The sequence below is a fragment of the Heteronotia binoei genome, unplaced genomic scaffold (assembly GCF_032191835.1).
Source record: "Heteronotia binoei isolate CCM8104 ecotype False Entrance Well unplaced genomic scaffold, APGP_CSIRO_Hbin_v1 ptg000122l, whole genome shotgun sequence".
In the NCBI taxonomy this organism is placed as follows: Eukaryota; Metazoa; Chordata; class Lepidosauria; order Squamata; family Gekkonidae; genus Heteronotia; species Heteronotia binoei.
Genome location: NW_026799994.1, coordinates 189,512 through 211,076, shown reverse-complemented (window position 1 = coordinate 211,076; position 21,565 = coordinate 189,512). Strand labels below are relative to the sequence as shown.

Genomic DNA, 21,565 nt, shown 5'->3' with positions numbered 1-21,565 from the left:
TTGGCCTTTTTTATTGCAAACGCACACTGTCTTGACACTTTCAGTGAGTTATCTATCATGACCCCAAGATCTCTCTCTTGATCAGTCTCTGCCAGTTCACACCCCATCAACTTGTATTTGTAGCTGGGATTCTTAGCCCTAATGTGCATTACTTTGCACTTGGCCACATTGAACCGCATCTGCCACGTTGACGCCCACTCACCCAGCCTCAACAGATCCCTTTGGAGTTCCTCACAATCCTCTCTGGTTCTCACCACCCTGAATAATTTAGTGTCATCCGCAAACTTGGCCACTTCACTGCTCACTCCCAACTCTAAATCATTTATGAACAAGTTAAAAAGCATGGGACCCAGTACCGAGCCCTGCGGCACCCCACTGCTTACCGTCCTCCACTGCGAAGACTGCCCATTTATACTCACTCTCTGCTTCCTATTGCTCAGCCAGTTTTTGATCCACAAGAGGACCTGTCCTTTTACTCCATGATTCTCAAGCTTTCTAAGGAGCCTTTGATGAGGAACTTTATCAAAAGCTTTCTGGAAGTCAAGGTAAACAACATCTATCGGGTCTCCTTTGTCCACATGTTTGTTCACCCCCTCAAAGAAATGCAACAGGTTAGTGAGGCAAGATCTTCCCTTGCAGAACCCATGCTGAGTCTTCCTCAATAACCCGTGTTCATCAATGTGCCTACTCATTCTGTCCTTGATAATGGTTTCTACCAACTTTCCCGGTATTGAAGTCAGACTGACTGGCCTGTAGTTTCCCGGATCTCCTCTGGAACCTTTTTTAAAGATGGGGGTGACATTTGCTACCTTCCAGTCCTCAGGAATGGAGGCAGATTTCAATGAAAGATTACAGATTTTTGTTAGAAGATCCACAAGTTCAACTTTGAGTTCCTTCAGAACTCTCGGATGTATGCCATCCGGACCCGGTGACTTATTAGTTTTTAATTTGTCTATCAGTTGTAGGACCTCCTCATTTGTCACCTCAATCTGACTCAGGTCTTTCAACACCCCTTCCAAAATTAGTGGTTCTGGGGCGGGCAAAAAGTTCTTGTCTTCTACAGTGAAGACGGAGGCAAAAAATTCATTTAGCTTTTCAGCCATTTCCCTATCCTCCTTCAGTAATCCTTTTACCCCATGGTCATCCAAGGGCCCCACTGCCTCCCTGGCTGGTTTCCTACTTCTAATATATTTGAAGAAAGTTTTATTGTTGGTCTTTATGTTTTTTGCGATATGCTCCTCATAGTCCCTTTTTGCCTGCCTGATCACAGTCTTGCATTTGATTTGCCACAGCCTGTGTTCCCTTTTACTAATCTCACTTGGACTGGTTTTCCACCACTTAAAGGAGTCCTTCTTACCTTTTACAGCTTCCATTACTTTGTTTGTTAACCACGCAGGCCTTTTCTTATGCCTGTTTGTGCCTTTCCTAACTTGTGGTATGTATTTTATCTGAGCTTCTAGGATTATAGTTTTAAATAGCGTCCAAGCTTCCCCAAGGGTTTTGACCGTATGTACCTTTCCTTTCAGTTTCTTCCTCACATGCCTCCTCATCTCAGTGTATTTACCCCTTTTAAAGTTAAACGTGGTTGTGGTGGTCTTTTTGGACAACTCCCTATTTATACAAACGGTGAAATCAATAACATTATGGTCACTGCTCCCAAGCGGCGCAATCACTTTTACATCTCTCACCAAGTCTTGGGCATTACTTAGGACCAAATCCAGGATCGCCCCACCCCTGGTAGGTTCTGAGACCATCTGCTCCATAGCACAGTCATTGAGAGCATCAAGAAACTCAATCTCTTTCTCTCGACCAGAACACATATTGACCCAATCAATCTGCGGGTAGTTAAAATCACCTATTACAACACAGTTTTTACGTTTAGCCGCTATCTTTAAGCCTTCCATCATATTATAATCGTCCTCTCTCTTTTGATTTGGTGGGCGATAACAAACTCCCATAGTTAAATTTCCTTTTGGGCCCTCTATTTCAACCCAAAGCATTTCTAAAAGTGAATCTAATTCTCTGATCTCAGCCTTACTGGACCGTATATCCTCTCTGACATACAGAGCCACCCCACCTCCAACCCTTCCCTCCCTATCCTTCCGATATAGCTTATATCCAGGAATCACCGTGTCCCACTGATTCTCCTCATTCCACCAAGTTTCTGAAATTCCCACAATGTCTATGTTTTCTCCCAGCACTAAACATTCCAATTCACCAATTTTACTTTGAACACTTCTAGCATTTGCATACAAACATCTATAATTTCCCAGGCGAGCTAGGCCCGCCATCTTCCTCCTGCCGCCTCGAGACACTGGCAGACAGTCTATATTGTTTGTCGCCTTCACAGTGGACAACTCCGGTCCGTTACCCGGTAGAAAAATAGCAGCTAACCCTTCATCTCTTTGAGACGAGTCCTCCCGAACCAGAGACATTTCATCTCCTGTCGGCTTTCCCCCAAGATTTAGTTTAAAAACTGCTCTGCCACCTTTTTGATTTTAAGCGCCAGCAGCCTGGTTCCATCCGGGGACAAGTGGAGACCGTCTCTTTTGTACAGCTCCCGCTTGTTCCAGAAAGCATCCCAGTGCCTAACAAACTTAAACCCTTCCTCCTTACACCATCGTCTCATCCACACATTGAGACTTCTAATTTGTGCCTGTCTCTCCTGCCCTGCACGTGGAACAGGTAGCACTTCCGAGAAGGCTACCTTGGAGGTCCTGGCCTTAAGTCTCCCGCCTAGCAGCCTAAATTTTTCCTCCAGGACCTCACGACTGCATTTCCCCACATCGTTGGTGCCAACATGCACCACGACCACAGGCTCCTCCCCAGCACTGTCTATCAGTCTATCTACTACACGCGTAATGTCCGCTACCTTCGCACCAGGCAGGCAAGTCACCATACGGTCAGTACGCGGTTTCGCCACCTGGCTGTCTACTTGCCTAATGATCGAATCACCAACTACCAATACCCCCCCTCTCCCCCTGCTCAGGGATGGTTCCTTGGCGCGAAAGGATTCCCGCTCACCAACCGAAGAAGAGGTCCCTTCTGAGGGCGCATTCCCCTTATCCTCAGCACGGTGCCCTGTTCCCTCTCGACCCTCACACTCTCTGGCAGCAACGGGGCTGCTACGTTCAGAGCGGGGCTCATCTAATACGCCCCCGAGAGTCTTCCCCAAGTGCCTAACTGACCGTCTCTGCTTCTCCAGGGCAGTCACCTCGGCCTCAAGGGTACGAACTCGTTCCCTGAGGACCAGGAGCTCCTTGCATCGAGCACACACCCAAGACTTCTGTCCTTTGGGCAGATAGTCATACATGTGACACTCAGTGCAAAACACTGGAAAGCCCCCATCCCCCTGCTGGCATTCTATCTTCATTGTGTATATATATATATATTAAAATATACAGTCCTCTTTAAATGCTGTTTAAGTGGCTCCCCTTCTGGCGGGTCAACTTACCTAAACTTACCTTATTGGGAACTTACCTTATTTGGAGAACAAGGAAGCCAGGGATCTGGGTTCCTGCTCCTTAGAGAGCCCCTAGGCGAAGAGCCACAGGCCAAGAGCCCTTTAGCTCTCGCCCTTCGGCTCGCGCCAAAGGCTCGCGCCTTTGGCAAGGCGCAGCTTAAAATGCAAAGAGGTGGAGCAGGGCACTCCTCAGCAATCACTCTCAATCAGCAGCAATCACTCTCAATCTCTTTCACCCTTAAGGCAGTCAACCAAACAAAGAGCAGTCAACCAAACAAAGAGCAGTTCCCCAGCTATCACACCTTAGAATTTTAGGCAGCCCTCTGGACTCAACCCATACAGTTTGGAAAACAGATGAGGGTTAGATTTTGGCTTAGCCGGGTGTTTCCACTCCGCCTTAATAAGACTAAAAAAGGGGGCAGGCAAGGGCACCCTGGTCTGAGAAACCGCCACTTTGGGCATCATCTTCCCTGAGCCTGCAGGCAGCTCAGGGTCCAATTCTGCCTTCTCTCTGGGTGTGGCAGTAAAGTCCAGTTCCCTGAGGACCTTAGGTAGGAGTTTAGAATAATATTCCACTGTAAAAACCCTAGATTGCACTGAAGGAGTAGCATCCTCCTCCTCAGAGAGTTCCCCTTTCTCCTTTGCAGAGGAGTCTACTGAAGAGTCAGCCTCCTCTTCCTCCTGAGAACTATTACAGGGAGAGTCCAAGCTCATACCCCAATTTTGCTTTCTTTGGGTGTGTGGCAATATCTAGAACTGATTGTCTCTTCCTTTTCTGGGGGTGAGAAGGCACAGTAGAGCCTCGGGCAGGGGCAAACTCCTTGTTCAATTCTCTTTTTAACCAAGTGAGTAAGTTAAGCTTGGCATCCTCTCCAGTTAAATCCAGTTCAGAATCCTCTCGATCTTTTTTGGAAGCAGATCCTGAGTACTTTGGGATGGAGAAATCACTGGTTGAACCTGTCTCACTAGTCTGTCCCTGTCCGTCAGCCATCTCAGCTACAGCAGAAGGCTGAAACGAAAGTGAAAGGGGAGAGGGAGAAGCCTCCGTTACCAGGCTAACTGCCTGAAATGGCGACCCTTTCTGCGTAGTAAAGAACCGCCCCCCCCCCCAGGCCACGCTAACTGCGCCTGAGTTGGAGAGGCCCACTATGGCATAAGCCTTTCCCCACCCCGTTCAGGAGGGGTCCAAACTGCTGTAAGCTAGCGGGTGGGCTTCCCTCATCCCAGCGGAGCCCGTCCCAAGTAAAAACAGTCTGCACATCACAAAGAGCTTTCCCGCTCTCCCTCAGGCAGCTTACCACCTTCTCTCGAGTAGACACGCTGTCTGAGTGAACCACCAAGAGTTTTCTGTTCTCGGCCACGCTGGACCTCGGTTGTCTGCACTACGCCCGCCTCAACAGGTTTAGGATGGGCAACCTCGCTCTCTGCAGCAGTCCCCAGTTGTGCCACCTTTGCTGGGTAAAACCCACTGCTGGTGGTAAAATGCTCTGCCTGCTGCCGTTGCGGCTGAAGAACCAGGTGGCAGAGACTTTCTCACAAGGAGACCTCGTTCTGCGGATCACTGTGCTCCGATGCACAACGAACACGTCCTGTCTCGTAACAGGGCCGTTTGGACTGGAGAGTTTCCAACAGAGCGGCCCCTCCCCCAGGCCAGATCAAACTATCAACGACCCTGTTTCCGGAGGAGGAGCCTACTCCCAACAGTTTCGGACCATCCCACTACCAGGGACCACTGGAGAATTCTCTCTTACATCCATCTTCTGAAGACCTCAATAAACAGTGGTTTGATAGTTCAATCTTTTTTTCCCTCACTCAGCTTCCATATGTGCCTTCATTTTTTACTTTTTTAATAAGACTAATATCACAAAAAACCTATATGTTTATAGTCTTCCATGACAAAAAGAGCAGAAAAGTTTAGTCAGAATGGATGTTAGTGTTTGCCAAAGATAATGAATTCTATACTGAGCTTTCTTTAAAAATAGAAGAAAAGTCAACTAGAAAACAGTTTCTTATGGATGCCAACAAAACAATCAATGTAGTTTTATTATAATGGATGTTCCAACATTGTTTTACTCACCAGGGATATAACCCCCCTACAGCTGCAGAAGGCAGTTACTCCAATAGCAGCTTTGTGTTTGGCTGAGTAACATGCCAGTTTTTTTCCTTCTCAATCTAACGGAATTTAGATTTTCAAACATACTTTTCAGTTGCTGCTGCATGATGGGATAAGGGCTTGCCTATGTGGAAGTACATGTGAATTTTGCTTTTGAATTTCCATTGTGTCTTGTTTTCTTCCCCAGCATGCCTCACAGTTGTTTCCTCAAAGCTGTCACTTCTTGGTTGGGTATCAAGAATAAGAAGATGTGATGGCTAATTTGGCTGTTTCTTTTTTCCAAAGCACTCAAGAACACGTGGAACACAATTGTGCCAAGCTTTCTAACTAAGCAATGTTTGTTTGGCTTTGAGTTCCAGGCCTCATAAATGACAAGAAGAGTTGTTAAAAGAAGCAACAGCCACTGTGTGAGGAAACACTTGCCAGTTCTACAGTGGAAACAAGAACTGCTAGCTATCCAAGAACTATCTGTCCACCACCATTTTTAATCTGAAGTTGACTTCCATGACCACACCCAAATGGCAGCTTCCAGTGACTGTAGCATTAAATTGTGTTATCAAGCAAGAAGCACCAAATAGTATATAGATCTGCATATGCTACCACATTGTTCCACCTGCACTGACTGAGGTGGTCCTTTTGGCCCTGAGGTGGCCACAAGGGAGTCACAAACCTACCCTGAAGTATTCTAGTCAAAGGAGCACAATTTCAAGGAGCAGAGAAGGCTATAGGGAGAGGCAGGGAAGCTGTTTGCATCTGGTATTAATATTATTCCATTTGCAATTCTTAGGATCCAAACCATTATCTGCATTATCAGTCATTTTCTGCATAGGCTTGCATTTAGAGAAAAGAGAAGTAAGGCTGGGGTCTGGAAACAATCACAAGGATAAATGAAATGGGAGTTTCTCCTGACCCAAATGTTCCTCTCCAGAATTTGTACACTTTTGAGCAGGCCAACTTCCTCAGCTGTCAGAGCAATAAGCCTGCTGCTCAGTCCTCATCAAGTGGAGGTGTGATAATTCTTCTTTTTTTATTTACTGGCAATAGATTTCCACACAGAGAGAAAGGCCCTTAGTATACAGGAACCCCTGCTTTGTTTGCAGGTGGCTGCACTTTGCAGCTTTCTAAAAAGGCATTCAGCCATGAACTTTCATATTAGAGGAAATGACTGAACCAGGCAGATCAAAACCACTGCAAAAGTCTTCTAGGCAAACTTCAATCATTGCTGACAGAATGTTCACCATTCATTTACACTGATCTCACATTTGATTAATTTTATTTTCCCTAAATGATGTCACCACAGAGCTGCCCTAGCACTGTGACATCATCCCAAATGATCCCAGATTACTGGGATTACACAAGTGACTAATCCCAAACGGGGCAACTACTACATTTGTGATTAAGTAGCCATTGAGGTGTAGTAGCCTGAGCGCTGAATCAGGATCTGGGAGACCCAGGGTGCATTCACATTGCACTAACTGATGCGTTTTGCAACTGGATTTCTACTGTGTATGAATAGCAAAAATCCAGTTGCAAAACATTATTTAGTGCAGTGTGAATGCACCCCCAGGTTCCAATCCCCACTGTGCCAAGGAAGCTTGCTGGGTGACCTTGGGCCAGTCATACATGCTCAGCCTAACCTACCTCACGGGGTTGCTGTAAGGATACAATGGAGTAGAGGAGAAAATTTAAAATCCAATTGGGTATAAATGAAATAAATAAATGCATAGAAACACTTGTAGTTTCATCAGTGTGCATGGTACTTTACAGAACAATAGAGAGACAGAGACAGAGAGATCCCTGCCTTGCCTACAATCCAACATTTGACACAGGGAAAGAAACAGAGGAACAGGAGAAAGATGGGGCATGTTTCCGCAGAACTAAGCCCCATCAGGTTCAATGGAATGTACTTGCTGGTAAATGTGATGACAGCACAGGAAGAAGACTTACAGTGTATTCTTAAATCATTGTGTGTGTGTGTGTGGGGGGTCACCGTCACAACTGGTCAGTAGTGTATGAGAGATCTGAAGCCTGCTTGATGCCCAGTTATCTTACCTTTGACTGACTGCTTATTTCAGCCACTACTCCCAGCTGGGGAAAAGTCATCAAAACATCTCACAGGTATGTGCTTGAAACTGAAGCTCCTGATGGGTAGTAGCTTCAGGATGGAAAAAAGGAATTTTTTTTACACACAGAGTGATTATAATGTGGAGTTTGCTGCCAGAGGATGTAGTGATGACCATAAGAATAAACAGTTTTAAAAGGAGATCAGATAGATTCATGGAGGATAGGTCTATCAGTGGCTACTAGCCATGGTGGTTGTGGGGAACCTCCACATTCAGAGGCACTAATCCTTGAACCCCAGTCTGAGGAAGCACCATCAGGGGAATGCCCTGTTGTTGGCCCTCTAGGGGAACTGACTGGTCACTTTGTGAGACAGGATATTGGACTAGATGGACCATGGCTCTGATCCAGAAGGGCTCTTATGTTCATACCTTCTCCTGTTTTGCGTACCCAGCTGCAGGGTGTTTTCCTAACTTTCCCCAGCTGAAGAAGTATAAGGAGGGATAAGGAGGCATCTGTTGGCAAGAAAGGAGGTGAATGGTGCACAGATGATGACCATGTGATTCACTAGTAGGCTCATATGACAGCTAAATTGTGAACCATAGCTTTTAGCACTGGGAATTTATTAGATTTGTATCCTATTCTCCCTACATCCAGGCTCAGAGCTGTAAGAATGTACTGTATACAAATATATTTTGTCTATCTTCACCCTAAATACATTTAGGATTGCAGCCTTGACCTGCCAATGGGTTTTTAAAACCACTGAAAAAATTAAGTAAGTATTCCGAGAGAAAGAGTGTCATAATATACAATATGTCTTAAGGCAATGATTTGTACTACATATTGCTGATTAGAAAGTGCCCCTGGGACTGGAAAGTCTTGTAAACAGAATGTTGGCTTGCTCTGTTTCAAAATTCTCCATATCAAACTGCATTTTCTGCATTCCTTGCTGAAACCACTTAAGCCTTACATAATGCCTGTGTTACTCAAGGCGGCTGTCAACATGGGAAGACTTATTAAAATAATTCAGCACAAAAGAGGGTGAAGATTATTGACATTATCTGGCAAGAGATCATGTCTTGTGATCCCATACCATTGGACTGTACTCTGAGAAGAACTTGTCTTTAGTAGGAAACACGTACCTCCCTGTATACGCTGGTATACTTTTTTGCTAGAAATTTTCCTCTCATCATATAGTCTTTGCTGCTGTGTAAGTGTGTCAGAGTTTTCAAACTGTTGTTTAGCTGATGTCCAGAAAAGGCAGGAAGGAGTGGGTGGAAGGATATCAGACACACTGTGATAGTAATTATAATGTTGCTGGTGAACCTCTGGGACACTGCAAGACTTTAACTGACCACCATGCTATTAACTTACATGTACAATATCTGTTGTATACTCTGGGAAGTTTTACTTCAGCAGTTGAGGCAAATAATGGCTAATTACTATGTTTTTTCTCTTGTTGTCTGGTATCAAACTACATGTAGTGGTTAGAAGCAAGACCAATTCTAGGTTGGATTTCTGGACTCTGAATGTTTTGGTCAATACAAAGGGCAAAAACTTCTGAATTCAAATATACTTGCCTTTTTCCTTTGGAAATTCACATCGAGTTTCATTGAGGTGCATTTGTTCAATGTGTTCAATCGTCTAAAAAGCAACACAAGATACAAAGATCAGCATCTTGTTAATCAGCTCATTGGGCAGTTTACAATCTCAGACATTGCTCCTTGTGTCATACATATGGATGGAATTTCAAATATTCTCATTTAAAGGTCAACTGACATTGGGGAATAGAGTATTCATTCCTATGAAATAAATTGGGACCAGAATCAGAGCTGTTGTTTTTCTGCTCTTTTGAGCTTTTTGCTGGTCTTTTGAAAGGTAGAATCAGAAATGGGCTTCTAGACTAGATTGCAGCGTAGAGTCTAGTCTCTTTGTTTTTGAATCTGATTACTTATAAGGGCATGTAAATAAAATATGTAATAGTCTCAGACATAACTAAGAACAATTTGGTAAGAACAACAACAGTTGTTCTTGTACAAATATTATACCTGCTTCCATCATTACATAAATATCTATATCTCTAACTACCCATAACTATAATAAGTGATAACAAACTAACGAGAGCAACCTCTAAAAAACCACAAGCAATTTCAACAGTATCTCTAAACAGGGTTCTTTTTGTAGGAAAAGGTCCAGCAGGAACTCATTTGTATATTAGGCCACACCACCTGATGCCAACTGCGTTCCTGTGCATTCCTGCTATAAAAAAAACCTGTCTCTAAATAAAACCTAGAGAAATGATAATGTTAGTAACACTGCAAGTCATATAAGAAATATTTGGTGCCCATGTTTATCTTTTCTCCCCCAGTCATTAATGGTCAAACATTACAAAAACCTATTTATTGAAGGTGATACTGGGATAATTGTGTATACCCATAAACAACTAAGTCTCCCACTCTGTCATATGTCTTCAGCCTCAGTACTGTGATGCCTAAGTGGAAGAACTATTTGCTGTCGCAAGAACATCATATGCAGGACTTTTTTTTGTAGAAAAAGCCCAGCAGAAACTCATTTGCATATTAGAAGAAGAAGAATTGCAGACTTATACCCCACCCTTCTCCCTGAATCAGAGACTCAGAGCGGCTTACAATCTCTGATGCCTTCTCCCCCCGCAACAGACACCCTCTGAGGTGGATGGGGCTGAGAGGACTCTCACAGCAGCTGCCCTTTCAAGGCCAAGTCCTGCGATAGCTATGGCTAACCCAAGGCCACTCCAGCAGGTGCAAGTGGAGGAGTGGGGAATCAAACCCGGTTCTCCCAGATAAGTGTAAGCCAAAATGCCCTCAAAACTGAGGTTGGGGAATTGTTAGGTGGGCACCTGGCTTAATCAGGATCTTTTACCTGTATATACAGGATTCCACGTCCAAAAATTAATGCTCAAATTTATCAGGGACACTAATTAAGTAAAAACAATTAAAATTTATTCTAGAAAATATAGGCATACATACAAGACAATGTGCTCATGAAACATACATACAGTCCTAGGAAAAATAGAGAGAGATACAGAGACAACACATGGGTAGACAAACAGGGTGATAATTACCGATCGTAGTCTTCAAGAAAGGCTCCAATGGCGACATAAGAGGATGGGGGAAATGGACCCAAAACTGTGGCCAGAATCGGGGATGGATCTAGACAGTGGAACTGGGGTACTGCTAGATGCACACATGAGTGGAGTTGGGTCAGAGGTTAAATAGAGTACCTTAGACCCTCAGGGGATGGGAGGTACAGGGGTGGATTTCAGGTGGTCAGCTGGTACATGACCTCAGAAAAGGGGAGGCTCTGCAGTGACCATAAGGGCTGGACTTCTGCAGTAGCCAATAGCAAGTTAATTGGTGGCACCTAATTGGGTGCCCATGACTGACCAATGAACAAGCTTGGTCCAGGGGTACCTGGTTGGACTTTCAGGTTGCAATGGACCAGGGTGAGGCTCCAAAATGGGGAAAAGAATGGGGGAAATTACTGGGTGGAGGTGTGCTTGAGTTTACCAAACTTATCTAAAAAGGTGACAATAGATGGCCAAATTGCTACCTAAGGTAACACCGGGTTTACACAAAGGAACTTGGCTCTGGCTGAAGATGATCTTCCTCTTGTTCACTCTTCTTCTTGGCACCAGTCTTTGTCTTGAGTTCCGTTAGACAAAGGCTTAGGCGGTCTGGCAGGATCCACGCCTAAGATAAGCTTGATTGCCTTATGCAGAAGTTGAAGCAGCTGTTGGATATGGAGTCAGGAAAACAAGATGGATTCTGGTGGTGTTAGCCTTTGGTTCATGGAAACAGGCTGGAAACTGTTTGCCTGTACAGTTCATGGTGGCGTGGCTTCTTCCACTGCAGCGGCCAAGACTGGGCACACAAGGAGCAGCTGGAAGCTCGTCTGTAGTTCTGGCTAACACCCATCCAGAGATGTAGAATGCTGCTGCAAAGCTGAGGCTTATAGTATCCACATAAGCCTTAGAAACCGTGGGCAAAGTCCACTTCTTAGAGCAGATGTGTGCGAGTCATAACTTCAGGCACCCTGGCAACCATACTGGTGATCACGATGTCCATGTATATGAAAAGTAGGGGGCTTTTTCTTACATAAGAGTCCACACACTTAACCACTACACCAAACTGGCTCTATTAGGCCACACCCTGATGTCAAGCTAGCTGGAACTGCTTTCCAGTGTGTTCCTGCTTTTTTAAAAAAGCCCTGATCATATGTGTATCCAAGATCTGCAGAGCACTGGATTAAAATACCCTTTTATCTACAGACCTCATCAGTGAATATCATGGAAATAATACCATCAAGATCATGCATTGCAAATGTTAGAGTAATTCCCTGTCTGCATTGCAAGGTAACTCTTTCCCCATGTTCCAAGACTACCTTTCAATATAGCCAGTGATGAAGCCCTAGACTGCTGATTTAGCAGTGTGCATTTTAAACAAGAAAGATGATGATATTTTCTGTGGCCCTTCCAATATTTTGGAACATATTGTGCCAATGAAGTGAGAGGATTAATGATCATCTTTATGAGCTCAACTGTCTCCAGAGTCTCCGATTAAATACATTCTGCCTGGATTTCTCACAACCTCATGATGTGCCAATGGCAGAAGACAGAGTTCTCCATCTGCTTACATCTGTCATTGGAATGAGAGTCAAAGTTTCAGCAAGAATAATTCCAAGATTGGAAACAATAGCCTATGACATTTTAATCAATATTCATAAGAATTGCTTTAAGTGTTATATTTTGTTCTCAGGAATCTGTCTCCAAGGACAAAATATACACAAGCCGTACTGTTCATGTATTGTACAAAACAGGTAACTGCAAAATGCAGCCCAACTATCACACTGCTATCTGTGTGCACTTTCCCCAACCAAAGGCACAACATATATATGTATGCAACAATCCATACATTCTCACAGCCTTGGAACTTTAAAAAAAAACAAAAAACACTGAAAACCTATCATGGTCCAGAGATCCAGAAAACTGTCCATACAGCAAACTATCAGGTTTAAGAGCCAAGCCACTTTGTTTCCCTCTAACACATGTTAAAGGTAAATGACACTGCAGAACAAAAGCTTTTAATTGGGTTGCCTTCTGGGTGGGCCTTTGGCCCTGTTTCTCTGTTATCTGTGACACCTTAATATGGCTCAAAATCCCAGTTCCTTATGACCAGTCTGCAGCTGTTATTGAGCAGCTGCATAGGAATCCAGCCAAGGGCATACTGGGGTCAGAGGCAGCAAATGCAGGGCTATGGCAGCAGTACAGGAGGTCTTCTGCATTTGGGTAGCTCTACAACCACACATTATTCTTTTCCACCAAGACACTATAACTTCTCTTGATCCAGTGGCTCCTATAATAGTCTAATTTGCAAAATAAATCCTTGATGGAACTGATTCACATAGTCCTGCAAGATTTAGGCCATGTGGTAATTTTGAGCACACAGTGAATTTTCCATGTGAAGTGAAACAATTGTCTGAGAACTCAATCCTATGCTCAGATCCCTCTTGAACCCACAGTGAACCATGTGGAATCTACCCAGCACTGATGTACTACAGGAGGATATATTTATTTCAGCTCTGTCCTGAAGGACTTAGATCATCTTAAAAACCCAATAAGAAAGGTCAACACCACATACCAACTCCACTTCAGCTGCAACTAGGGTTGCCAGCCAACACCGGCCAATGCCTGGCAACCAGCGGGAGTCTGGGTGGGGGAGCAGGGGGCCATTTATTTAGATTATTTATTTGCTACCTCTTCAGAGTCTTGCTTGAGGTGGTTTACAATAAAAAAACACAATATATAAAAAGCAAGCCATAAAACGCAAAAATATAAGCCATTTAACATAAGCAGCATAAAAACTATCCACAAAGGAAAAGCAGACCATTTTTTGGGGGGGGGGGGATCCTGATAAGATAAACCCCTTAATTAAAAGTCTGGGAAAAAAGATTTTTTGGGGGGCCCAGTGCCTAAAAGTGGGCACCAGATGATCCTCAAGGGGGAGGACATTCCAAAGGCAACAATGAATGCCCTGCGTCTGGGTGCTACCCACCTTACCTCTGAAGGCAGGGGCACAGAGAGCAAAGCCTGAGAGGCAGATCTTAACTGTTTGGCTGGATACTATGGCAGAAGAGGGTTGTTCAGGTACTTTGGCCCCCAAGCTGTTTAGTGCCTTAAAGGGAAGAACCAGAACTCTGAATCATGCTCAGAAACAACTGGTTATGTTGAGCTTTCAGCACATGATGTAACCAAGCCCTCACTAGCTTCTCAACTGTGGACCAGTTGAAGTTTCCACTGAACAACTGAAATGTATGACTAGTGCAGAAATAGTAAAGGTAAAGGTGCAGATACCAATCGTTTCCGACTCTGGGGTGACGTTGCTTTCACAATGTTTGCACGGCAGACTTTTTACGGAGTGGTTTGCCATTGCCTTCCCTCGTCATCTACTCATTTTACCGACCTCGAAAGGATGGAAGGCTGAGTCAACCTCAAGCCGGCTACCCGAACCCAGCTTCTGCCAGGATCAAACTCAGGTCATGAGCGGAACTTAGGACTGCCCTTTGGTTACTCCCGCTCTCCGGTGCAATCCTCCACCTCCCCTGATCTTCCATGGAGTGGGCCAAACATGCATCAGAAACCTTAGCCAGACTAAACATGGGTAACAAGAAAAACATATTGCAGGAAAATGTTAAGCACTTATTCATGCCCACTGCTTTTCCGCTTGAGATCTCTCCTTCTACTGTGCAGCTATTCAGTGGATAGCCAAGCTTCTGGAACAGGATATCTTTTGAATACATATTCTGCCCTTTGCCTTGCCCTCCATCTCACACAGTTGCTGTAAGGGTGAATGGACAGTCATTAACAAAATGTTCAATGTATACTGCAGAGTGTTAGAAATGATAAATAATATGTTTTTTAAAACCCCACTTTACCTACAAAGAGGTTCTACAAGATCCTTGTCAAGAAAATCATGATCTTTCTTCACAGCTGCAATGTCAATAGGAAACTGGGAATCTGCAAGAGAAGAAAGAACTGATACTGGACTACATTTATTTTGCTTCCAAATACAACACATACTTCCCCCACTGTATGTTACTTTCTTTTCCAACTCAAAGGGAAATGTAAGATCTGTCAACCAAACCGATAACATGTCAGATTCTGAATACTACCAGGCATCAGATGGTTCCCTTATCAGGCTTGTAAAAATCTTGAAATAATATAATCTGAACAGCACTAGAAATATGTCAAAATGCTGTTATTTTGGTAGGCAACATGGGAATTCATTCCTTGCTAGTTTCCATGACACCCTTTTCAATGCTATTGTTGAATTTAATATAACGCACAAATGTGTGCAGAACGGAGTCATGCAAAAAGTTTTCGAAGTATTTTTTTAATACTTCTGTAAAATCACACAGCATCATTCTGTTATTTTTAAAGTCTAGAAATACAAACATGTCCTATAGGATCCTCCTGCATTTCACCATGATAGATTCACTCATCTGTACAGGGCCTTCTATAGCTCTGGAGTGGTTCAGGTGGGCTTTTCTAGAAAGGTAATATGGTGATACTACAACAAAATGATTCAAGAAGGCCCTTTGTAAAAGGAAAGGTACTGTATACTATATAACAGTATCTGTGTGTAAAGTGCTGTCAAGCTGCAGCCAGCTTATGGCAACCCCACACAAGGAGCTTTCAAGGCAAGTGAGAAGCAGAGGTGGCTTGCCATTGCTTCCCTCTGCAGTCTTCCTTGGTGGTTTTCCACCCAAGTACTACAAGATTATGCATGGGATAGAGAAGGTAGAGAACGAAGTACTTTTCTCCCTTTCTCACAATACAAGAACTCGTGGGCATTCAATAAAATTGCTGAGCAGTCGAGTTAGAACGAATAAAAGGAAATACTTCTTTACCCAAAGGGTGATTAACATGTGGAATTCACTGCCACAGGAGATGGTGGCGGCTACAAGCATAGACAGCTTCAAGAGGGGAATGGATAAGCATAAGGAGCAGAGGTCCATCAGCGGCTATTAGCCACAGCTTATTGTTGGAACTCTGTCTGGGCACTCTGTCTGTATTCTTGTGCTTGGTGGGGGGGCACAGTGGAAGGGCTTCTAGCCCCACTGGTGGACCTCTTGATGGCACTTGGGTTTTTTGGCCACTGTGTGACACAGAGTGTTGGACTGGATGGGCTATTGGCCTGATCCAACATGGCTTCTCTTATATTCTCTTAAGTACTAACCAGGGCTGATCCTGCTTAGCTTTTTCTTTTAATAAAAAGTTTATTTAGAACATGCCACATCCTGCTTAGCTTCTGAGATCTGACAAGAGCAGGCTATACCATGCTACCTTCCCTCCGATACCAATGTATACAGGATGTTATCTGTTTGCAGCACAGAGTACCTTATTGCCATTGCATTGTTTTCTAAGGATGCAATACCATTTTTTCCTGCATTGCATCTGTACGGTATTGTGTCTAATGATACAGATTTCTACACTCTGATTCCTAGTACATCTAGATGTCTCATTGTATTGATTGTGCCAACTTATACTGATTGTACCAATTTATAATCTACTTTTGAGTCTCAGTGAGAAAGAAGGACTATAATAATATATAATAAACAAATAAATCATAAGATTCTAAAGGCTCTTCTAAACAATCACTTTGTTGCACTACTAATACAGCATTGTGATTGTTCTGTTGAGGATCCAGATCTCTTTCCTGAAGGTGACCCATTCATTGAGGGACTTACCATTTTTCTTTCATTCAAACCTCTATAGAAATTAGAGAAATTGAAATCCTATCCCGCTCCTGCTGTTAACAACAACAGTGGGCACTGTGGAAAGTGGGATATAAGTGTTCTAACTAAATATTTTGTGGAATATGATTGTACAAGTGTCATGGACACAAACCCATCACATTATTAGTGAGGAATAACACAAGTCTACCTCCTCTTTACTTCACACAACTGCAGTACATTTGAATGTCACTTTTGAGAGTTTTCCTCTCATTCCCTCAGCTGATGTTCTTAATATTTTAAAAGATGTGAACTGCCGTAGTTCAGCAATGAGGTGATCATGATGTCCCTCCTGAAACACTGCTACTGGCAGAGTTCATTATATCTGAACAGTATTTTGCATTCCCCCATTTTACATACCTTCATAGAGCTGTGCATATTGTGGAAATCCAGCAGCTCGCAACCAGTCACACGCTTCCTTTGCTTCAATTTCTTAAAGAGAGGAGGGAAAAAACAAAATAAGTTTAACTGATGCTTTTGTCAACAGTGAAAAAAACAATAGCCCAAACAATATTCACAATACAGATGACATCCATGGAAGATAAGGGTCTATCACAAATGTTACTAATAGGGCATGGACATCAACGAATATAAGCCCTATGCAGATGTTAAAAACCATGCACATTGCATGTGGGTTCAAGGGAATAAGACTGTACCAGCTGTCCTCACTTCCAATGTCCTCACATTTGGCTGAAGATGCAGATATTGGAGGTAAAGATAACGGTTATGATTCTGCAGTTTTTAATGTTTGTTTATGGCTTTTTTTATGGTCCATCTGTGACCATCAAAGTTTTCAAAAAAACTTTGCCAAAGTTTATGGTACTTCTGGAAACACATTTGATTTTTTTAAAAGTCACATCTGGCATAAGATATTGTTTGTTCCTCTGAAAATTGACTCCAACCAGTAATTTTGTCACAATTTCAGTCACTCAGGGGAGAAGTATTGTCGACTATTAAAAGCACAACTGGTCTATGATAGTTCAGTAGTTCAGTGTCAGAATGGCAATATTTGGTCATTTAGAAGTACTCTTGTAGATTCTCTGCCAGGTCATTAAAGTCATTACAATCAACAATGGTTAAGATGACAGCTTTTCTCTTGTCCTCAAGCAATCTGAGAGTACATTTAGTTATTAAATGTACATGACAGAACGACAGGGTTGCAAAACTATGTTTTTTAACTGCTACCAATTAGATGGTAGAAGAATAATAGCTCTATTAAAGTTCTATCATGCCACAATATTTTCACTATATGTTTGGGGGGAAAGATAAAGCATATTTCTTCTTAAACACAAGCTCACAGAACAAATGAGTTGGTAGTACTTGATAACTTCCAGTAGGGGGATCCACATTGTTTTTGTTTTGTTCCAATTCTTCCTTATATTAGGGGTGCCTCTGTGATGTGAGCAAGGATTACATTCATTTCAGATAGACATGTGGACTGAGTGTATGCATATATGACTCATATTTTTAACAAGAGCAATTGCTAGATTTTAAGACTGCAAGTTTAAACAGTTACCCATTTCTTAACTTTTGCATGGCATAAAGTTCAGTAATAGGCGAGACATGTAATATAAGAGGATTCTGAGTTGCAAGGGAACTTTGCAGTTCTTGACTGATGTCCCATAAACTGCCCTGAATCCATTTGGAATGGGTGGGATATGAATCGAAAGTAAACAAACAAACAAACAAACCAGTGCTTTTTTTTTTAGCAGGAATGCACAGGAGCACAGTTTCAGCTGGCTTGGCATCAGGGTGTGTGGCCTAATATGCAAACAAGTTCCTGCTGGGCTTTTTCTACAAAAAAGCCCTGTCCTAAACCACTCTGAATACACCAGGATACCCCGCTGTCTAATCTCAGTTATTACAATATGAATGAGTGTTTTGACTTCAAGCGATCCCCAATCTCCGCATTGAAGAAGCAACAGTTTTGGGCAAAAAATTTTTTGCAGGTAGGCAAAGGGAAGAAATAGAAGGAGGAGGAGCTTGTGTGATAAAGGCTATAATATGGTAAGGGCTGTGCTATATGGTAAGGGCTATGACAGCAATTCTCTCCCCATTCCCAGAAAAAAATGTAATATTTTTCTGGCCAATGGAATAGGCAGTTAGGCAAGATCTCCTAATTGTAGCCCCTCCCCAATTTAACTTGTGTCTATGTAGTTTGGCTTTAAAATGATAATTTACAATAACTATTATCTCATATGAACATCCTGAAAAGTTACATTTAAATTTATATATAATTTTAGTATGTTGTCTTGTATGTGCTTTATTGAATCTTGTTAATGACAATTGCAAATAAAAACAGCATTAAGAGGATTTTACCTCAAGCTATGCCATTTGCACCAAACTAATATGCAAACGCAACCAAATATCAGTTAGAAGAAATTAGAATTCCAAAGCTGCATTTCTGCAAAAGAGGAAATCCTTTGTGATAAGAAGAAGAAATTGCATTTATATTCTGCCCTTCACTCTGAATCTTAGAGCCGTCTCAATCTCCTTTAACTTCCTCTCCACAACAAAGACCCTGTGAGGGAGGTGGGACTGAAAGTGCTCTCCCAGAAGCTGCCCTTTCAAGGACAACTCCTGCAAGAGCTATGGCTGACCCAAGGCCATTCCAGCATTTGCAAGTGGAAGAGTGAGGAATCAAACCCGGTTCTCCCAGATAAGAGTCCATGCACTTAACCACTACACCAAACTGGCTCAATCCTCCATTACTATGAAGCAGTCTTTCAAAGAGGTTTTTGAGGTAGTTTTCACAACATTTATTTTGCTTTTACATTTACCAAGCATCTCCAGAGAGGCAGTGACGGGAGGGAGAAGCAGTCATAACAGCACAGAGTTATAGTAACTCCAATGTTCTTCTTCCTGTGTTCCTTTATACTACCAGAATACTCTATGACTACCAAGCCCCAGGCTGGCAACCACTGGGAGAATGGGGAGGCAGGAGGGACATGGAGGGGAGTGTAGGCAATGATGTGACAACACTTTTGGGGAAATCCTGGAAGAGACATCATGCTAAGAATAGCCAGTATATGGTAAAACCATGGAGTTCTACAGAGGACTAAGTTGCTTGCAGGAAAACCTGGTTTTACTATACAGTTTCCAGTGAACCCAAGACAGGTGTGATGAGACATCCTGGCTGCCCCTGTACGTGACATCACCCAACAGACTCGATGGCTATTTTAATTTTTCTTTTGCTGCTGCTCTGAGTGGCAGGAGGACATGGAAACTGGGGACGGGAGATCTCTGCTCCTACTGGCAGACTAGCAACTCCAAGAATATTCTCAGAGAGCAAGAAAGGCCTCAAAAATATGGAGGCAGGTGTTGCAATATATGAAATTGTCAATTCCTCTCTAATTTATTTTTTCAAGCCATTTGGTAATTCTGGAGATCTAAACACACAGTAGTCCAGTGATTTAAAAAGTTCTTAGATCAGGAAAAACCTGCATGTATTGTGCTTTATGAGGAAAAAATATAAATGGAACCAACTCTAAGCAACAGTATATCTAATGAAGGCCTCCCAAACAAGATGATTTACTATTTTAATCAAGCAGTGATCATTCTTCCTAAAAACATCTTTAGGCTTGAATTGGTTCCCTTGGATACATTCTGATTATGCAGATTATAAATGAAAACTGCAGTTTGGAGACTACTAATTTACAAGTCATACCATTAAAAGCTAATATATATACATTCCTGTCACAGTAATTTCCTAAAATAAAGTACACACACTAATGGGTAGGTAACACTACAAAACACTACAAAAATATTTGCATAAGCAGCAGGATAGTATGCAATGTGTGCTGCTCCTTTGTGTGCACATTAGTTACCATACCAGTCACGGCAAAAGAAACGTACAAAATTGGAAAGGCTTTCTCTTGTACTGAACTATATTTGAATATGAAGAATGTATAAGTTTCAGGACTGGCTACAAGAGTGAAATGTCCTTGGTCATCCTGGTAGATGACATGGGCCAGGAGATTGCCAGGGGGAGGGTGATGAAGAAGTGTAACTCTGCTAATTCTTCTGAACCTCTCGGCAGTTTTTGATACCACCAATCATAGCTCTGCCTTCCCTTGTTTGCTAGCCAAGGGCTCTGAGGAGTGGACTCCTTCCCCTATTTCTCCCTTTGCCTTTTCTGCCTCATGCCTGTTTCTGCCCCCCTCCCGCCAGTCACTGCGGTGTTGCCTGGTGTCCTTGCTAACAACTGCTATCTCTGGCCTCTTCCGGCCCCTGCCAGGCCTCTTCCTGGACAGCTTGACCTCCAGAGAGCTGTCACCAGCTGATAAAAATCAGCATTAGGAACGGAGAGTGCAAATTCAAACAGCACCAATACAAATAAAGGCGCCCCCTCTGTTGCAGGCGTTAATTACAATTTCTTTTTTCTTTTTTAAAATCGCACATCTCAAAACATCTTGCATAGTTTAGTTCATACATCCAGGTGGGTAGCTGTGTTGGTCTGAAGCAACAGAATTAAGTAAGAGTCCAGTAGCACCTTAAAGACCAAGAAAGTTTTATTCAAGATATAAGCTTGTGTGTGTCTTAAAAGGCGCTACTGGACTCTTACTTTAGTCTGACTCATAATCACAGAAGCCACATGCTCATTTAGTCAACAGACACTACTCTTAAACACTGGAACATGAAAAAAATACATTTGTAAACCAAGTGATTTTTTTTTTGCTAATCTATAGCATGCATTGAAGTGTATCTAAATTTCTGCTTATAACAACACATCAGCAATATTTAGAATTAGAAACATCTTGTTCTATAACACAATGATGGAGAATGAATCCTATATCGGTTTACTTCCAAAAAAGAGAGTTGTGCATTTCAAGTAGGGCTGTAAAGCAGGACTTATGAACCACCAAACCAAGCATAGCCCACCAGCCTCATATTACTGAAAAAGCAGGTTTATTGAGCCTGTGGTGGCTGGTGGTATGTGTATGGCTTGCTGAACACAAATTCTGCATTGCCGGTTTAAGACATTTAATCATAGGGTTGCACTGAAAGTCTCCTGGGGAAATGAATATAATATAATATAAATTGAGAATGCACACAAAAATTCCCTACCTGTGGATCTTGTCAAGAGAGGCACGGGG

General features: G+C 42.8%; 1 protein-coding gene across 4 annotated transcripts in view; it reads right to left on the bottom strand.

Moving 5' to 3' along the window:
• Positions 1-21,565, bottom strand: part of LOC132590524 (stAR-related lipid transfer protein 13-like) — a 207,256-nt gene that overhangs the window by 58,992 nt on the left and 126,699 nt on the right. For all 4 annotated transcript variants that reach the window (XM_060263434.1, XM_060263437.1, XM_060263435.1 and 1 more), the window contains exons 2-4: positions 16,830-16,901; positions 14,610-14,691; positions 9,218-9,281 (exon numbers count right to left, since the gene is read on the bottom strand). In XM_060263434.1, coding sequence (XP_060119417.1) covers positions 9,218-9,281; positions 14,610-14,691; positions 16,830-16,901 — 218 coding nt within the window. The remainder of the gene's footprint in view (positions 1-9,217; positions 9,282-14,609; positions 14,692-16,829; positions 16,902-21,565) is intronic.